At 40.9% G+C, this 19706-nt stretch overlaps 5 protein-coding genes across 7 annotated transcripts; 2 read left to right on the forward strand and 3 right to left on the reverse strand.

The window, feature by feature from the left end:
• Positions 1-10: 10 nt before the first annotated feature.
• Positions 11-10606, reverse strand: LOC147135539 (uncharacterized). 3 transcript variants are annotated; one of them, XM_086053236.1, is made up of 4 exons: positions 9265-10606; positions 8967-9073; positions 5727-6173; positions 11-1887 (listed from the first exon to the last, which is right to left on the reverse strand). In XM_086053236.1, exons 3-4 carry the CDS (start codon positions 6085-6087, stop codon positions 341-343), a joined length of 1908 nt encoding a protein of 635 aa, XP_085909362.1. In that variant the 5' UTR covers positions 6088-6173; positions 8967-9073; positions 9265-10606; the 3' UTR covers positions 11-340. The 3 variants fall into 3 exon arrangements, with proteins under 3 accessions (XP_085909362.1, XP_085909361.1, XP_085909363.1); XM_086053235.1 differs by having other exon boundaries at positions 8967-10603; XM_086053237.1 differs by lacking the exon at positions 11-1887 and having other exon boundaries at positions 4222-6173; positions 9283-10591.
• A 1471-nt stretch (positions 10607-12077) lies between these two features.
• On the forward strand, positions 12078-12712 carry LOC147135540 (histone H1-like). The gene has a single exon (XM_086053243.1). The coding sequence runs from the start codon at positions 12083-12085 to the stop codon at positions 12710-12712; it is 630 nt and encodes a 209-aa protein (XP_085909369.1). The 5' UTR covers positions 12078-12082.
• Positions 12713-13402: 690 nt separating this feature from the next.
• LOC147135541 (histone H2A-like) lies at positions 13403-13882 on the reverse strand. Its single transcript, XM_086053247.1, has one exon. It carries the CDS (start codon positions 13857-13859, stop codon positions 13473-13475), a length of 387 nt encoding a protein of 128 aa, XP_085909373.1. The 5' UTR covers positions 13860-13882; the 3' UTR covers positions 13403-13472.
• A 521-nt stretch (positions 13883-14403) lies between these two features.
• Positions 14404-15040, forward strand: LOC147135542 (histone H3). The gene has a single exon (XM_086053246.1). It carries the CDS (start codon positions 14539-14541, stop codon positions 14947-14949), a length of 411 nt encoding a protein of 136 aa, XP_085909372.1. The 5' UTR covers positions 14404-14538; the 3' UTR covers positions 14950-15040.
• Positions 15041-16087: 1047 nt separating this feature from the next.
• Positions 16088-16291, reverse strand: LOC147135543 (histone H2B.3). The gene has a single exon (XM_086053293.1). The coding sequence runs from the start codon at positions 16286-16288 to the stop codon at positions 16088-16090; it is 201 nt and encodes a 66-aa protein (XP_085909419.1). The 5' UTR covers positions 16289-16291.
• Between the last annotated feature and the right edge of the window lie 3415 nt (positions 16292-19706).

The following is a 19706-nucleotide window of genomic DNA, read 5'->3' on the forward strand; positions in this document are numbered from 1 at the left end:
ACATTTAATACAGTGTTTCTTTCACATACCACTAGAGCATCAAATAATCAAATTCAAGACAGATCTGGCTCACTGCACCACTTTATGCGGCCTACTCAAGCAATTAAAGTTGATCTATTTCTTTTGCACGTTTTTATGGTGCCATTTTTCTTCACTTTTAATTACTATATCAGCAACCCCCCCCCCACCACCACCATATCCCTTCTTAACGTAACGTCAACAATCGTACACTTATTTGTGTGCTGCAATTTTCAATGACTTTTGATCTCAAATTCAGTTCACTGTTAACAATAAACGTAAACAAAGCAAATCATTGGTTGGTTGTACCATAAAAAAATATTCACACCGAAGTTACACCATCGTGCGTTTTTATGTGTGTTTTTAAGCTCCCCTTAAACGTAAAACGCTGACCACAAATCGAACAGGCAAAGGGCTTCTCACCAGTGTGTGTTCTTCTATGTTTTCTTAAGCTTAACTTATCAGAGAATTGTTGATCACAAACAGAGCACTCACAAGGTTTTTCAACAGGGTGTGTTTTTGTATGATGTATTAAGCTTTCCTTACAAGAGAATCTTTGACCACAGACTGAACAGACAAAAATGATTTCACCAGGGTGGTTTCTTGTGTGGGTTCTTAAAAGTCTCTCTTGAGGGAATCTTTCGCCACAAATTAAGCATGAAAATGGCTTAGCTCCAGTGTGTGTTGTTTCATGCCTTGTTAAGGTTGCCTTATAAGTGAATCTTTCACTGCAAACTGGGCAGGCAAAAGGTTTTTCACCAGTATGTATTCTTGTGTGTATTCTTAAATTGTGCTTTTCAGCAAATCTTTTACTACACACTTTGCAGGAAAAAGGTTTCTCTCCAGTGTGTGTTCTTGTGTGTATTCTTAAATTTTGCTTTTCAGAGAATATTTCATCACACAATGAGCAGGCAAAAGATTTTTGCTTCGTATGTGTTCTTGTGTGCATTCTTAGGTTTCCCTTTTCAGAGAATCTTTTACCACACACTGAGCAAACAAAAGGTTTCTCTCCGGTGTGTGTTCTTGTGTGTGCTGCCAGATGTTGTGTTTGAGTGAATCTTTTACCACAAACTGAGCAGGCAAAAGGTTTCTCTCCAGTGTGTGTTCTTGTGTGTGCTGCCAAATGCTGTGTTTGAGTGAATCTTTTACCACAATCTGAGCAGGCAAAAGGTTTCTCTCCAGTATGTATTCTCATGTGTCGTTTCAAATCCCATTTATAAGCTAACGTTTTCCCGCACTGAGAACATTTCCAACGTTTGTTGTCAGTCTGACATGTCATATCATCTTCAGCCTGTTCATCATCAGTATTAGATGACTGCAACACTGTTTCATCACTATCTGATAGTGGTGCTAACAGGTTGTCTGCTCGTGGTCCTCCACAGTGGTCTTCATCACTTTCTGTATTCATGTATTGACTTGAGCTGCTGCTTGGAGGCTCTGCCCTTCTGCTTTGTTCACACTGACTTTTATCTTCATCTTCACTCTTCAAAGGGCCACCAGTCAATGGCATCTTGGTGATATCCTCCTCTACCTCTTCCCCTTTAATCTGTGGAGGCTCTTCCTCATCCTCTTTGAAGTGAGAGAGCGCCTCGTCCTCTTGCTCTTGTATGTAGATTAGCCCTAGTTGCTCTCCCTCCATATTGTGAGGATGCGCTGGGTCCTCCTCTTCTTTAATGTGCATGGGCTTTTGCCCTTCCCCTTTAATGTGGCAGTGCTCTGTCTCCTCTTTCCCTTTATCGTAGGGGGGCTCTGGCTGCTCCTCCTCATCGTCGTCTTCTTTAATGAGTGGGGGCTCTCTGTCATCCGCTTGCTCCTTAAGATGGGGGGACTTTGATTCATTTTGCCCAAGACGAAGATTTTCATTGATTTCTGCAAGACACAAATAATAGAAAATAAACATGGCTTGGAAATATAAATGTTCATTGTGACATTGATGTTCTCTATTATTGTTAATGATTAAGGGTGTTCATTGTACAAGGTGAACCAGAATGCAGCCCTACGGGAGGCACAAGCCGGTACAAACTGTAGGTCGTTCCCAAGACATGTTGTTGAAAGAAACTCGGGTGAAGAAGAAGTGACGGGTACGTTTGGTAACCAGGAAAGGAAGTTATAAGGACACATGGTAGTGAAGTTTTTCACACCTGGTAGGATGGAAATGGCTGTAACGAACACATTCATTCAGAAGAGGCAGGGACATAAAATGACCTTTGCGACTGGAGGAATAGGCACACCCGTAATTTATATTTTGTGAGAATAATGTGATCTAAATCTAAATAAATTAGTGACTGTATAGTAGTGGTAGGGGAGGGTGTAGCTAGGCAGCATAGGATGATGGTGTGTAAAATTACTCTGGTAGCGAGGAAGATGAAGAAGACAATGGTGGAGCAGAGAACCGTGTGACGGAAGCTGAGAAAGGAGGAGATTATTTAAGATTTTAAGAAAATACTACTTCTGTGTATTTTTTCCCCCCGCTGTTTAAAATTACACTGAATATTTAACATCCCAACCACTAATACTGGAAAACTGTCTCAAAGCCCAGTCATTTGGTTATGTATTGATACACACAGTGAGTGATCAGCTGAATGATTGGTTGTAATTCAGTAGAATAACAGTGCAAAGTGCGATCAATTTAAGTGGGTGGAACTCAAAACATTTCGGGTAAAAGTAGAGTTGGGCAATTCCAATTCCTGGTTCCTCGCTGCGATTCTGGTTCCAAACGATTCTTGATTCACATTGTTTTAGGGGGCGGGGTGAAAATAGCTTGTTTTGTTTAAATGACGGAGCAGACCGGTTATTTTGGGATAAAATAGTCTGAATTTATCCATTAATTTTAATTATATGAATTTGACTATAAATGTCTCAGTGCTATTTGTAAGTAGTATATTCATATCACACATATAAACTTGATTTTTTTTTTCACGAGAGCTTTATTTTTGAAAACCTCATGAACTTACATTTCCACACGAGTGTCAGATATGGCAAACACTATCTTTGACCTACTTTAAAAAAAACAAAAAAAAAACAGAAACCAACAAAAAACCTTAACATCTTTCATGCACTCACTACATTTAGTGCAGTTTATCATTGTGCATATTGGTATCTTTTGTGTCTATGTTTCTTTACCTGTCCCTACTAGGGCTGGGATGACACACATTTGTTACGATCCAATTCGTATTGCGATAGTTAAATATTATATAAATATATATTAAAAAAAACTGAGGCATGTGGTTCCAAAGTTTAAACTTAAGTGACATTTATTCAAGTGTCACAAATTGAAAAGTGCATTACTGTTCCAGTAACTGTTCCTGATACAGAGGAGTGCAATAAATAAAATTCCATTCACAAAGCTCAACTTTAAGGACCTCAAATGTTCCAAAAGTATGTTATAGAACATGCAAAAAATAACAAGGTATCGAAAGTATCAATACTTCATCAACGTACCACACCATACCATACTTGGTATCGGCATAAATCATCGCGATACGATATTTTTTTCCCAGCACTAGTCCCTACCTTCCCATGTTTTATTTTTTTTTTAATAACCTTCAATTTTCAAGCAAGTCCTATGTTACTGAGTTGGTGGAAGGGAGCGGTGGGGAACAAAATGTCAAATCAAGTCATTACTTTGCGTAAACTAGCCCCAAGTCAAGTCAGACAATCTTGCACAGTCACACAACACTGGAACGGTCAAATATCTTTTCACTGATAACACAAAAGAAGTACCTTTATATTTCAAATTATTAAATGAACACACGAAAAAGGACATTTACTGTCCATCTAAAATAACTTTGTGGAGTATGGAAACATTTTAAACTTTCAAAGAATGTGTTTGTTTATGTTGTTTTATTAAACTATCATTCAATGAGTGTTGACAGCTACCAATGGATCTGACAGTTACTTTAATACTAAATATTGACGTCACACTGTATAAGAAAGTGAACGTAAACGTAATCATCCGATTTTGAAAATATATACCTCTTAAACTACATTCAAGACTCAATGTTACATTTAAAGCGGAAGTCAACCCAAACATATTTTTTTTCAATAGCATGTTCCCAGCAGCCCCACTAGTTGAAACATGACATTCTGATTAAAATTGTGTTTGTGGAATATAAATTAAGCAGCAAAATGCACTCGTTTTTAGGCATCTCTGGGGGCGGCCATTTTGTCTTCTGTCAACTGAAAATGACATCACAACTGCTCAAAACGGCTGACCTGTTTTCTGAATCTGAACCGTGATTGGTCCTTGTGAGCAGTTGTGATGTCATTTTCAGTCGACAGAAGACACAATGGTCGCCCCCAGAGATGGATAAAAACAGGTGGATTAACTCTTATTCCACAAACACAATATTTATCAGAATGCCCTGTTTCAACTAGTGGTCTTGCATAGAACATATTCTTGGAAAAAAAAAAAAAGTTTGCGTTGACTTCCCCTTTAAATCTTCATTGATCAGTGCTATTCTCACCAGCACACCTGTGTCTCTTAACTTGACCCTTCTGAGAGAATCTTTGACCGCAAACTGTGCAGTTAAAAGGTCTCTCACCTGTGTGTATTCTTTTGTGTATTTTTAAATAACCCTTCTGAGTGAATCTTTGACCACAAACTGAGCAGGCAAAAGGTTTCTCACCAGTGTGGGTTCTCATGTGCAATCTTAAAATTCCCCTTCGGGAGAATGTTTTTCCGCAATCTGAGCAGGTGAATGGTTTCTCACCAGTGTGTGTTCTTGTATGTGTTTTTAAGCTCTCTTTTCTTGAGAATCTTTGACTGCAAACTGAGCAGGCAAAAGATTTTTCACCAGTGTGTGTTATTGCGTGCAATCTCAGGTTTCCCTTTTCAGAGAACCTCTGACCACAAACCGAGCAAACAAACGGCTTCTCTCCGGTGTGTGTTCTTGTGTGTGTAGTCAAATGACTTCCTTGGAAGTATCTTTTACCACAAACTGAGCAAGCGAAAGGTTTCTCACCAGTGTGTGTTCTACTGTGTGTTGCCAAATGGGTTGCTTGGGAGAACCTTTTACCACAAACTGAGCAGACAAAAGGTTTTTCCCCAGTGTGTGTTCTTGTGTGTTTTGTCAAACCACTTTTGGAAGCAAACATTTTCCCACAGTGAGAACATTCCCACAGTTTGTGGTCAGAGTGAGATGTCTTTTCACCTTCAGATTGTTCATCATCATCATCATCATAAGTGTTATGAAAGTGTGCCATTCTGTCATCGCTATCTGATAATGGAGCTAAGAGGTTGTGGGTTTGAGTGTGTGTTGTCAAATTGGCTCTTCTGGTAAATTTTTTACCACAAACTGAGCAGGAAAACCCTTTTTCACCAGTGTGCGTTTTTAAATGTGTTGTCAAATGGGTTGTTTGAGAGAACGTTTTACCACAAACCACACAGGCAAAAGGCCTCTCTCCAGTGTGTGTTCTTGTGTGTGTTGCCAAATGGGTTGTTTGAGAGAATCTTTTTCCACAAACTGAGCAGACAAATGGTTTCTCCCCAGTGTGTGTTCTCATGTGTCGTTTCAAATCCCACTTATAAGCAAACATTTTCCCACATTGAGAACATTTCCAGTGTTTGGTGTTAATATGACCTGGCTTATCATGTTCGAACTGTTCTTCATCATCAGTGTGAGGAGAGTGCGACGTTGCGTCGTCACTATCTGAAAGTGGAGCTAAGAGGCTGTCTACTTGTGATGCTCTACAGAGGTTTCCATCACCTTCTGTTGTCATGCGTTGACTTGAGCTGCTGCTGCTGCTTGGAGGCTGCAGCCCTCTGTTCTCCACACTTTGACCTTCATCTTCACTCTTTGAAGGAACACCAGTTGATGTGATGTCCTCATCCACCTCTTCCTCTTTAACGTGGGGAGGAACTGCCTCCTCCTCTTGCTCTTTAATGAAGAGCGGCTCTGTTTGCTCTTCCGCTATACTGTGAGAATGTGCAGGCGCCTCATTAATATTCAGAGGCTTATCTCCTTCCTCTTTGATGTGGGGCTGCTCTGTCTCCTTCAGTTGAATGTAGGAGGGCTCTGGCTGCTCCTCCTCTCTCAGTTGAGGGAGCTCCCGCTCCTTTTCTTCCATGCGTGCGGAGTCTTTGTTCTCTGCTAGCTTCTTAATGTGGGGAGACTTTGGCCGCTGTCGCTCAGGACGAAGATCTACACTGACACCTGCAAGACATAAGAATAAAAACAAACATGGCTTGGCAATGTCAATTCTCATGTTGTAACTTTGATGTAGTGGATTATTGTTTAGATATGAATATTTAAGGTAAATATATACGTATACAAGGCAGGCGAGAATGCATCCCTAGGGGGGCACAAGCCAGTGCAAACTTTACAATGCTTGTTGGTGAAGGAAACGGTTGATGGATATGTTTAGTATCCAGGGAACGAACTTGAAGGGGATGCAAAAAAGATGCAAATGGCTGCAGCAAACACTTTTTGCCAGGCAGGGCTCTAGAGTGTGTCTAATTTGTGGTTATCTCATCGATTCTGAAAGTATCCATTTGGTTTAACAACACATATTAGGCCTATCGATGTGGCGACTGAAATGAATTGCAAGTTGTACATGTGCAACCAGCAGAAGTTTCGACTAAAAAAAAAAAAATACAGTAATCCCTCGCTACTTCGCGGTTTGAGTTTCGCCGCCCCAGTGCATCGCGGGTTTTCAAAAAATACTCATCAAAAAAATGAAAATGCTAAAATACAGCCATATAGGCAGCCATATTATATATGAATATTGAAGCTGGGTTGCCTGAAGCCGCTTGGATGCCGGAGTGTGATGACGAACAAGACGTACCTTTTCCTTTTTAACTGTACTTTTACCTTTGCTGCTGGATACTATAATTGTGTGGATTTAATCGACATTAGGATTACATTACAAATTAACGAGTTCTAATGACTTTTTACCACACTTTCAACATCCTGGACCAGAGTGCGACCAGTGGGATCTGTGTGGATTGTTGTCAGGTCTGGCAGGAGCTGTAGATAGCGGAGACAACAAACAGAAGCGGGGCTGCCGAGATGGGCTATGGCTAGGCTAAAGTGAATGCTAACCACTCAAATGCCGTTGCCGACCTCTCTACCTCTGACACCGGATCCATAACACACAGAACGGGTGATCTGGAGCAACAACCAGTGGGAAATCGCTAAGTTCAGGACTGTTGCATTTTATTAATCATGTAAACCTGGCTACACGCTTAGATTCCCAACAGTTCAGTGCAACGGTATTTCAAGCTAACCGCGGCACAAAGTGAAGCCTCATCACCAGATTATAATGTCCAATACTGCGCAGACTATGACTAATGATAACTTTATTGCACGCTTGCGACCCTAGTGGGGATAAGTGGTTCAGAAAATGGATAGATGGAGAGAAAACTATATGACACTGCACACACACATATACACAAACAGTAAAACACTCCTGCACGCAGTCCTGCTGTAATGATCCAGAGGTAATTTTTAAAATAGGAAAAATAACATAAATTGGTCAGGAAGTGAATTTCTATAGGATGTCAGCTGTGTGAATGTGATTTTTTTCTGGAGCGTTCGGGCCGCCATTTCATGCACACTGTCCAGGAATGACTCATAAAAGCATTCGCTAATCAAGCCGCTCTTTTATTAAACTAGTAATTTAGTGTTATTCTGTTTGTTGGGAATTGTAGGTTACATTGATACATTTAAAACAATTAAGAAAAAGAAAGGGAAAAGGCAATGCAGCCCCCCAGCCAGGGTAAGACTGGCAAGTGTGACGAAGGAGGAAGAGATAAACAGCAGTTTATCTCACACAGTTCTTATAATTGCTCAAATAAATACTGATTGTAATCTGGCAAGGCCTTCAGTTCAGTTATTTTAATTTTTGATCAAACAGTATGAATATTGATGTTGGATGGAATTATGGATGTTAATCAACCAATAGGTGAATAGTTTAACAATTTTGGACTGCCCCCCTCATTTGAATATTTCTTTCTGCATTTCATGCTGATATGAAGAAATGTTATTCTAATGAGGGGCCGGTCCTGAGTGTGGTTTTGGTTGAACTAGTTTCCTATTGGGTAGGTGATGATGCTTGCCGCAATGAAATGTCGTTCAACCAATAGGAGAATAGTTCAACCAAAGACACACTTAAGTCCGCCGCCTCATTTGAATAACATTTTATTCTGCACTGCAGGACCAAAACTGCCAAAATAAATGAATAAAAGTGAAAATAAAAAACAATTGAAAAAAAATAAAATGAAAAATATACATGGAAATATATATATATATATATATATATATATATATATATATATATATATATATATATATATATATACATACATACACGCGCACACACAAAATACAAGTAAAAATAAATACAAACATTAAGAAAGATTTTTTTTAAAAATAAGTGCCAAAACAAATGTGGAAATAAATACAAAAAGAAATATATAAATACAGTTAAACATGAATTCATATATATATATTATTCATTTAAATTATCCTTCCATTATCTATACCACTTATCCTCACAATATTTTTTTCATATATTTGTTTTTATTTTCACTTTTATTACTATTTATTTGGGCAGTTTTGGTCCTGCAGTGCAGAATAAAATGTTATTCAAATGAGGCGGCGGACTTAAGTGTGTCTTGGGTTGAACTATTTTCCTTGGTTGAACATAGTAATGGGACATCTGATTTTTATTTATATGTGTTCTTCTTTGACATATTTATTGCACAGCCCTAAACCCATAAGATTTTCAAAACTTTGGAAATGCTGCTCGTGTCCACATAATCAAGAGGTGACAGCGTCACATGAATCCACATACTTTATTATTGCACGTTACTAATTTTATATCAAGTTACACTAAATGTGATGTCCTACAATGCCCGGATGACGGTCCCTCCATTAAAACAAACAGGAATACTGTATCCATTTTAAAAAAGTGATTTTCAAAGAAGCGAGCACAAGTGAACAAACCTGCTCTTTGAAACCCAACTCGAGTCTTGAAAACAGCGTCCAGTCGTTGACGATGTCGCTCATTCTCCTCTTTTGTTCCACAAAGTTCCTCCTCATACCCTGCTGTTCTACTTGCACACATTTTCACATGACAATCAACACTTTTGACGCTCACACTTGATCTCTGCTTTGCGATGAGTTCATCACACTCGCGTCTTCTTTGTTAGAAGCTAGCAAGTTGTGTTATGCTAACCTAGGCTAAGCTAACATAAGCTAGGCCAGGCCGCAAAGCTTCATCGTGAACCGAGAGGAGTGTTACCTGAACGCGAAGACTTACAGTGCGATGTTTTTGTCCAGTAAAGTCATGACGAGCATACCGCGCCGAGGCTTCAGAAAGCTCAGCCGGCACAAATTGATGAAGGTATAGAGCTCTTCTAAGCAAGTATGGTTGCGTAAAAAAAAGAATTGGCGCGTTTTGCGGCAGCGGCATAAGTCGCGGCAGCTTTACGTCATTTCCGTTTATGTCGCGGCAGCTCGTGGATGCCTCAGCTCAGGAGAAGGGTATGCGTGGGGAACCAAGTACAGCCTGTTTGCCAAGTCTGGACCCTATGATGACTTCTATAGGCAAGATCTATCTAACTATATCAGTTAGAAGTAACAATCGTAATATACGTTCCTTATTTCAAAAAGATACATCTACAACACTTTCTTACTGGTCTGGTTTTGTTGATAATTTTCACTGGGGAAAAAAATCTGGTCTCTTCCATATAAATATCTTCTGACAAATAAAGTATGGGAAATATCTTTTAAAATTATACACAGGTACTATCCCACCAAGCATTATCTTCTTAAGTTCAAGAATGACTTTTGTGTTGAATGTTTATTTTGTACGATGTCTCCTGAAACTTGATTCACCTGTTCTGGCAATGTCCATATACCATCAAGTTTTGGAAAGATACATCTGGATTTATCATTGATAATATTGACTCTAATTTTATTCTTTGTTGGAAAAATGTACTGTTTGGTTTCTTCAATAACGATGGTAAAACAGCTAAACAAATATGTATTATAAATTTGATTATTCTAGCAAAATTCCATATCCACGAATCCAAATTTAGTCACTCAAAACCTCTATTTGTAATTTTCGAGGCAGGAACCAGACAGTATATAAATTCTATTCTTGATTCTAAAAATATGAAAGCGATTAAGACTGTTGTTTTATGTTATTTATTTTGAATTTTTTTAAATCCGCCTGCCTCTTCTTTTTTTAATTTTCTCTGTATTTTATGTATGTATTATTAACTGTGTTTGGTTTGTTAATGTTAACAAAGTTTATTAAAAAAAAAAAAGGAGAAGGGTATGCGCGGCATGCGGCTACCTCGTATGGAGTAAGATAGCTGTGATTAACGATGCATATCCATAATAGTAATAATTTGTGTTTTAATTATTTCCCTATGAGTACAAATCAAAATTGGGAAGGTTTGAATTTTTTTTTTTTTTTTTAATCATTTCAATCAGGTGTGTCGCAGCAGGGAGATATGCAGGATACCTGCCCTCGAGGACCAGAAATGCCCACCCCTGGTGTATATACAGTAGCATAAAAAAAGTGATTGCCCCCTTCCTGATTTGTGTTTTTTTGTGTTTGTCACAATTAAATGTTTCCCATCATCAAACAAATGTGAATGTTAGTCAAAGACAACAGAAGTAAAACAACATGCATTTTTTGATTGAACGTTTTGATTAAGGGAGAGAAAAAAAAACTTGCATGGTCCTGTGTGGGTGAAAAATGCATTTTGTGTTTACTTTGGTTATTTTTGTCTGATCTTTATAGTTGGTTGATGATCTTAAAAACTCAAGCGGGGAAACAATGCAAGAAAATGAGAATTTTCAAGGGGGGCAAGTACTTTTTCATAGCACTATTCGGATATTCATCGAAACTGAGTATACTGCTGTACAGGAATAAATTGTTGGTAATCCCCTTCAGAACTGCAAGGAAAGCTTTTCTTTGAGAGGCCTGGGGTTTCCTGAACTAAACTCAGAATGAAGCCTATATTTCTTAATGATGTGTCCCATGATGGATTTGGCAAGCACCTGCTTTCTTTCTTGTTTTCTTGTGTTTGGATACTTAATTCGCTCTAAGTTCCTCAATCACAGAAACATGCAGCAGTAGTTGTCTGTGTGAGCTTGGAAGGATAGGAGGTTTCAACAACTCCATGAGATGTATCTGAGGTGACTGGGTTTGGGTTTTCTTGCTTCTTTGCCATATGTTTTTTAAAAAAATTTATGTTGCTCTCTTTATTATTTCTATTTTATTTTAATTTTTACTTTAGCCACTGTAACTTTGAGTAGTTCTCTCTTTTAAGGTTGTTCTATTATATTTTGACAGCATTGCCTTTGTCTGAAACACAAACAAATATTTTAAACCAAATTGGACAAACAGCATAATATACTTTGCTTTGTCTACACTATATTTACACATTTATGCTAAAGTCATGTGTAATTTATTTGTGTAAATTCTTCATAGGAAAGCAGACAAATATACGTGAAGACTTTAAAACAACACAATTGCAGTTAAAAGACGTGATGAGTGTTGCCAAATGCCAACAGACACAAGTCAGAGGTCTCAGTCATCATGTGTGTTTGCTTCTCTCAGAAAACGTTGTCTGGTTCCAAAATTATCATCAATTCTCGCTTGTTTAGATTTTGGGTGCTTGGACGAACATGTTACACCGTATTTGAACACATTTTGTCGAATCGTGAGTTATTTTAAATCGTTTTATTTTAGAAATGAGTGAGGAAATGCACTGAGGAGCGCCACACACGACAGTGTAGAGGTGAAATTTTGAAGCTCTGCTAAATAAATGCAGGAAGTATGCGACTTTAAAACAACTACAATATGGAATTACATATGTGTGCTATCGATTAAAATAACTTTCGTTATTTAAGTTGTTTCCGTTGTGATTTTACATCATTTGAAGTGTGCGGAGAAAACACAAGTGAGGAGAGTTTGTCGGTTCGCCGTGGAGCACATTGCCTGATTGACTCTCCACGGTTCTCATCGTGAGTTTAAGTGTCCGGCCTCTAGCTCGGGATACATATTAGTCTATTCATTCATTAAACCATCGACAGAGGTTCTAATGGCAGAAGTAGCTCCTACCCCAGCCTCCCCGGCGAAAGCGGCAAAGAAGAAAACATCTAAGCCGGTGAAGAAGAGGGTCGGACCCAGCGTCAGCGAGCTCATCGTCCAGGCCGTGACCGCGTCGAAGGAGCGCAATGGCGTTTCTCTGGCCTCCCTCAAGAAGTCATTAGCCGCCTCCGGCTACGACGTGGACAAGAACAGGTCCCGCATCAAGATAGCCGTAGTCAGCCTGGTGAACAAGGGAACTCTCGTTCAGACCAAGGGCACCGGCGCTTCCGGCTCATTCAAGATAAACAAGAAGGCCGAAGGGAAAACGAAGGCGCCCGCTAAGGCAGCTAAGAAGACTCCCGCTAAGGCTAAGAAGCCCGCCGCTAAGAAAGCAACGCCGAGCAAGAAGCCCAAGACAGCCGCAGCCAAGAAGGCAGCCACCAAGAAACCCACCAAGAAACCCGCTAAGTCCTCGACACCCAAGAAGGCTGCCAAGAAAGCCACCAAGAGCCCCGCCAGGAAGGCGGCGGTCAAAAAAGCACCTGCGGCCAAAAAAGCCCCTGCGGCCAAGAAGACCTCTCCCGCTAAAAAGGTGGCCAAGCCCAAAAGTGTGAAAAAGACAGCATCGAAAAAGAAGTGAATTCCGCAATTCCATCCATAAAAGGCTCTTTTAAGAGCCACCATATCACCTCCAAAGAGCAAAATATTCCTTCGCACACATTTCTTGCATTCTGGATACGTCAAACTAAAATAACTTAGTCAGCACGTTGCACACACTAAGAAAAGGAAAAATAGTCTTTCAACATAAAAATACAAGACACTGGACATATACTGACGGTTTGTACGTGATGTATAACAGTTAGCTGCAGGATCTGCATAACATTAAGAGTGCTTATCTACTGACTACCCGTACAAATGGCATCTCCACATTTCATATCGTATCATTTCATTTATAGTGTACACGCACAGATCGTATTCCATTTACACACACCTCACATGCATTTTAACCACACTTGGCGAATCCTGTTAATGTGTGGATGTATAAATTAACGAAAACAAAAAAGCGTTCCGTAGTCTTTGGAAAAAGTGTTTTGTCTTTATTTTTTTTTAAGGAACCCCAAACTTTCAGGCTACGTAGTAATATGAATAGTCACCATACGTTTGAAGCGCAGTATAACGTACAGTACATCCAGTTGAAGTTTTTTGTTTTTTTTTCAGATTGGGTATATTGGAGGTTGATTTAAGCGTAATCAACATTTAATCCGATTTTGTAAATCGTAATTTTGACGTTTCTATTAATCGATCGCTCTAAACCATTGTTTTAGGGGGAATGCTCTTTAAGGGAAGTGCGTGGCTCTTAGAAGAGCCGTTTTGGATTTTTGAAAGTCTAGCAATCAGCTTTACTTAGACTTGGCTGCTTTCTCCGTCTTCTTGGGAAGGAGAACTGCCTGGATGTTGGGCAACACGCCGCCCTGAGCGATGGTCACACCGCCCAGAAGCTTGTTGAGCTCTTCGTCGTTGCGGACAGCCAACTGCAAGTGACGTGGGATGATCCTGGTCTTTTTGTTGTCGCGTGCCGCATTTCCGGCCAACTCCAGGATCTCGGCAGTCAGGTACTCGAGCACAGCCGCCAAGTAGACGGGGGCGCCTGCGCCAACGCGCTGGGCATAGTTGCCTCTACGGAGTAGTCTGTGGACGCGACCGACTGGGAACTGAAGCCCGGCACGTGAGGATCGAGTCTTGGCCTTTGCTCTGGCCTTTCCGCCGGTTTTACCTCTTCCGCTCATTTTGTCTGTCCTTTCTGGAGTGAACGCTCAAAGAGAATACGGCTAGTTGGAGTACAAGTCCTGCTTTAATAGCTGCAGAATGCGCGGGGCGCTTGAGTTCGACCAACCAGAAAAGAGCGCGCAGGGGCGCTTTGCATTTTGACTGTCAGTTTGAACAGAAACACCCCCCAATTGGCAGCGAGCCTTGTGGCTATAGGTCTCTCTTCTAGGCGGGGCTGAGCTCAAGCAGGAATCGCGCACCAATCAGAATAAGGGAGCGGTTCGACCAACCAGAAAAGAGGCTTTCAGCGCGCAACGCGGCTTTGCATTTTGGCGGTCATTTTGAACAGAATCCCGTAGCCCAATTGGCAGCGAGCCTTGTGGCTATAGCGCTCTCCTCTAGGCGGGGCTGAGCTCAAGCAGGAATCGCACACCAATCAGGAAAAGGGAGCGGTTCGACCAACCAGAAAAGAGGCTTTCAGCGCGCAACGCGGCTTTGCAATTTGGCGTTCAGTTTGAACAGAATCCCGCAGCCCAATTGGCAGCGAGCCTTGTGGCTATAGCGCTCTCCTCTAGGCGGGGCTGAGCTCAAGCAGGAATCGCGCACCAATCAGGATAAGGGAGCACTTATGCGCGGCCGAACCAAGCGTTTAAAAACAACTCGCGTCGCTCTTCGTCTTCGATAGAGAACCACTACAAGATGGCAAGAACCAAGCAGACTGCTCGCAAATCCACCGGTGGTAAAGCACCTAGGAAGCAGCTGGCCACCAAGGCAGCCCGCAAGAGCGCCCCGGCCACCGGCGGCGTCAAGAAGCCTCACCGCTACAGGCCCGGTACCGTGGCCCTCCGTGAGATCCGCCGCTACCAGAAGTCCACCGAGCTGCTTATCCGCAAACTGCCCTTCCAGCGTCTGGTCAGAGAGATCGCTCAGGATTTCAAGACCGATCTTCGTTTCCAGAGCTCGGCCGTCATGGCTTTGCAGGAGGCAAGCGAAGCTTATCTAGTAGGCCTGTTTGAGGATACCAACCTGTGTGCCATTCACGCCAAGAGGGTCACCATCATGCCCAAAGACATCCAGCTGGCTCGTCGCATCCGCGGAGAGAGGGCTTAAGATTTCACCCTTCACCCACAACGGCTCTTTTAAGAGCCACCAAACTTTAAACTAACAGAGTAATTTCTAAATATCAGTGCCTTGTAGGGAACAAAACGCTGTCCCAAGATCCCTTAAGATTTTGGGACATTAAAAAAAAAAAACTCATACCTCGACTGGCTGAGTCTCGCTGCAATTGCCTTTTTTGTTTGAATCCACATAGGCCTCATCTGGATCGTGTGAGTGGTTACCTTTAGCCGGAGGATTTGAATCTGAAAATATACTGTAGTATAGATCCCAAGTCTGTATAAAAATTTACTCGATACTGGAGTAACATCGGTTTCATCCCTGTTTACACCACTGCAGCTTCGTCAAACATGCGACATCCAGGTTGCCATATTGGCAGCTTTTGGGTCAGATCAGAGCTGTCGTAATTTGCTCCCCACCCACGTACCCTTATATGACTTGCCAATTCATCTCACCACAATCCCCATTGCAAATATAGAGGCCAAGAATTTAACTTGGTTTGAATATTGATCGGTTTTATCACTTTCCCATCCATACGCCTTCGGATGGATATTAGCGAACGAATCTTTTGAACGGTTCTTTTTGATGAACTGATTTTAATGATTCCGTTCACTTGAACTGTCGTGGCCATCACTACTGGGAGTCGTCTCTTTCAGCGGACATGAGAGAGGACAGCTGACTCAATTCGGCGCGAGGAACGTCACTCAGCTGCCCATCCTCCATAACTTGACTAAACACAATTTTACCTTCTTAGAAGCGACAGTGAGTGATTTTATTAATACTACATCCGTATTTACTCTTACATATTTTGTATTGTTTCGCCTTTCACTTTTGTGGACCCCAGGAAGATGAATCGGCCAGGGATGAATCTAAGCTCATTAATGCAAAATCCAATTTTTGTCTCCAGTTCAGTCAACAAAGTGCAAGTGAGTTAGTCCAAAAGCACTTTTGACTCAAGATAAACAGCTCAGATACAATGAGGAACCAATTTCAAACAGTAGGGTGTGTACAGACTTTGAAAAATCAAGACAAGTTGTTTGAGATAGCGATGCAACAGTGGCTGAAACAAGAATAAGTGGATGGCTCTTAAAAGAGCCGTTGATTTGTACAAGTGCCGAAATGACGGAGCACCCTACTTGGAGCTGGTGTACTTTTTAACGGCCTTGGTGCCCTCTGACACAGCGTGCTTAGCCAACTCGCCGGGGAGCAAGAGATGCACGGCGGTCTGGATCTCTCTGGACGTGATGGTGGAGCGCTTGTTATAGTGAGCAAGACGAGAAGCCTCGGAAGCAATGCGCTCAAAGATGTCGTTGACGAACGAGTTGATGCTCATGGCCTTGGAAATAGAGTGACCAGATCTCAACTCACCAGATGTGGGACAGGGAGTATGCTTGTGGGGGACAATGTGGGACACAGATGACACTGGCGACGGACACTGACAATGTGGGACACAGATGACACTGGCGACGGACACCAAAAATGTATGAGCTCACAATAAAGGATGAAATTAGTCAGTCTCATCATATCTTGACGTAGATGCACTTTATTTGTCGCACTCACACAATAGAACCATGTCAAATCTCAAGTCAACATATTAAGTGCAGTAACAAAGACACGATACTATAACTACTGCAATCCACATTTTCAAATCTAACAGCCACAGCATAAAACGAAAATAAAAAATACTGCAAGTACAATACAGTTGTGAACAAACGTGTCCACCATAGCAGCACTTCCAGAAGCAAGGAAAGCATTAATGAAACACTTTATGTACATCACAACTCAAGTCTTTCAGTTTTCTCCATAATTGCAACAGTAGCCACAAAAGTTCACAGAAAGCTTTATCTGAATTTATCAGGCTTCACCCACGGTCAATGACCCAGACCTTGTTGTAACCACATTTCATTTTCTTTGCAGTCTTCTTACTTTCCTTAGAGTCCTCCATTCTCAATTCTTCACATATTTTTGGAACGTCTGCTCTCCTCACACAGGCATTTAATGTAAAAAAAAAAAACAAGATTTTCAGACGCACGTTTGAAAATTGGTGCCTGCCGGTCAGACATGCGGCAAAGCGAGTCACTTTGCGTTACGCATCAAGAATCATTAAAATGCGGGATGAGGACCTTGTTCACATAGATGGCGTCGCTCTGCTTGCTCCCCTTCTTCTTTCTCTTGCCCGGTTAACCGGCGGACTTGGTGGCCGTGACTATGCAGGTCCAGGCACGGCGTCGCAATGGATAAACGATATGGGGAGTCGAAGGTCTTATGCCGGTCTCATGCAAATAGCACTGTGCCATCGCCACTCTTTGATTGGCTGAAATCATACCACACTATACTTACTTTGTGGTACATTTTCAAGAAGATTTTAGAACATGGACCTACCAGAAAGGCTCCAAACGACACAATTTTACATTTTTATTATGTTTTCTTTCTTTGAATGAAAACATTTCCAGTTTTCCGTCCACTTTTTTTTTTTTAGTGTAGTATAGTTCAGTAGTAGTTTAGTATGTCTGCACTAAATTGGTAATATTCATTTATCCATGATAATATTGCTAGAACTTTCAGTTACTTAGTTTAAAGTTATTAATTATTATTATCATTATTTTAATTATTTATATTGTATTTTTTATTATTATTATTATTATATTATGCACAGCACGGGCACAATACAGAATGTAAATGCACTCATTTGTACAATAACCATAAACACTGGAAAATATTGTACATGTCATCTCAGAAAACCCGTTTATTATTATTATTAATTGGCATACTTTGTATCAAGTTTCCTCTTCCAAATGTGTGCTGTAGTGGCTCAGCACTAGATGGCACCATTGTAGTTGTCCTATGCACTCAGTCAGTGGTCTGTTATCAGAAGCGTGGAGTCGAGGAGGGTATTTGGAAAATGAATCGCAATCCATAAAGGGGAATGAATTACAGCTACTTAACATACGCTTGTCACAAGCCGATTAAAATCGTTTTTTGAGGGGTGGTTCTGTCTCATCCAAATGCGCAACATGGCCTTCGTTGCCATGATGACCGATAGCGGAGGTAGGGCATTGCGACAAAGCTAGCAGCTAGTCAGTGATGCTACCTGTACAAATCTGTTAATATCTGATAACACACATAATTACTGACCTGTTGAGCTATACAACTGGTACCTACATTTAAAGTGGCAATGTCCGAATGATTGCGTTTTGATACATTTACAATATTTATTAAATTATTTCTATTACAGTATTAAAAAGAAAACGTGCAGGAAAAAAACTTTTTCAAAGTTTATATATATATGTTTTACCGGATGTTTCCTCCTCATGTCATATAATTTGAAGGCTATTAAATTTGGAAGGTCGTCACTTAACACCCTTTAACTGACTGGATTGTTTTTTTTTTTTAGTCCTCAAACTTCCAAATGTCAAGGTCTTCCTGACATTAAACAAATGGAACCAAATGATCTACCACGCTAATACAGCATGTTATGCTAAACTAACGTCATTAAGCATGGCCAAGCTAATGAAAGGGTAATCATTTAGCTTTACCTTGACATGTTTTCACAGAATGGACGGGGAATTCTTGTAGGCAGCAAGCTCGTGGACTTTAGTTTTACACAGGACACAATACATTTGCCAAGAATTGTTCGTCGACACACTCCACATCGTCAATCATTTTACTTCTTCTCACGTTCCAATTAAATTATCTTCTGTAGCGGGTAGCATAGCATCTTCTCGGGTGACGCCATAGCTTGAGATAGAGCCAATTACAAGATATGATGTTCGGGACCGGATGTAACTCTTCATATGATTGGCGGAGCCACGAACATTGGTCTATTTTTTTTATTTTTTTTTCATGAATTACAAAGTACTGCAAACAACTTTTCAAGTACAGTAACGAAGCATTTGTACTTACAACAACAAATATTAAAATTGAGGTTGTAAATCGAGAGCAACCATACCTATGATGCAGCCGGTGATGAAAACAATTCGACACTCCTGTCTCCGGTCACTTTGAATGGCAGCCATTTTAATCAAAGCGGCTTTTAGCAGGGCATACAGAGGTGAGGCTGTGCTGTGGATACATCTCCAAAAATACCGGAACCAAGTCTGCCGTCCGAATTACAACGCTCGTTTGACACCGTCCAAAATGGAATTACAACAACTGCAGATTATAGTTTAGATGCAGTGAACAAGTAGTGTGTGCGTGTGTGCGTGTGCGTGTGTGTGTGTGTGTGTTGTTTAAGTGTCAGCAATACGTGTGTGGACCTGAGGTGGTGCTTAATTGGGCCTTGGAGGCATGAAACAGCCACACTCCAATGTCTCCTTGTCTTCTTAATGACTAATTGCCAAAATGCTCAGCAAGTGGGGATCTTTATTAAGTTTGGGGCTTTTTAGTGGCCTTTGGGGGGGGGGGGGGCGCTTTGGGAAGCTTTGAAATATTCACACACGCCCAATTTAGGGCTTTATTACCTCCGCCAAGTATAAGGTGAGTATCTCAATAATATATTTCCTTGATCAACAATGGGGAAGATGAACTTATTAATTGCCTATTTTGTGATTGGAGAATCTCACTTGGAATGTTCTCAACTCGTGTTTCCATAGCACAGATCTTCATAGCTAACGTAATTTTCTTCTTTAAAGCGACACTTTGTCATATGTCAGTTTTTGTTGATTATAGCAGTGCCATGTGGACAAAAGCAGTAGTGTTTTGACAAAAGTCAACCACATTTCCCATGCGCGCCAGCGCGTAGTCTCGTGAAA

The sequence above is a fragment of the Filicampus tigris genome, chromosome 15 (genome assembly GCF_054856515.1).
Source record: "Filicampus tigris isolate MCC_2025a chromosome 15, RoL_Ftig_1.0, whole genome shotgun sequence".
Classification (NCBI taxonomy): domain Eukaryota; kingdom Metazoa; phylum Chordata; class Actinopteri; order Syngnathiformes; family Syngnathidae; genus Filicampus; species Filicampus tigris.

Coding starts and splice junctions, on each gene's coding strand:
- LOC147135543 (XM_086053293.1), bottom strand. CDS start 16,288: ATGAGCATCAACTCGTTCGTCAACGACATCTTTGAGCGCATTGCTTCC.
- LOC147135541 (XM_086053247.1), bottom strand. CDS start 13,859: ATGAGCGGAAGAGGTAAAACCGGCGGAAAGGCCAGAGCAAAGGCCAAG.
- LOC147135542 (XM_086053246.1), top strand. CDS start 14,539: ATGGCAAGAACCAAGCAGACTGCTCGCAAATCCACCGGTGGTAAAGCA.
- LOC147135539 (XM_086053235.1), bottom strand. CDS start 9,087: ATGTGTGCAAGTAGAACAGCAGGGTATGAGGAGGAACTTTGTGGAACA. Junction 6,174..8,966: donor AGTTGGGTTTCAAAGAGCAG/GTTTGTTCACTT, acceptor TATGTCTTGCAG/GTGTCAGTGTAGATCTTCGT. Junction 1,888..5,726: donor TCAACGCATGACAACAGAAG/GTGATGGAAACC, acceptor TGTGTCTTGCAG/AAATCAATGAAAATCTTCGT.
- LOC147135540 (XM_086053243.1), top strand. CDS start 12,083: ATGGCAGAAGTAGCTCCTACCCCAGCCTCCCCGGCGAAAGCGGCAAAG.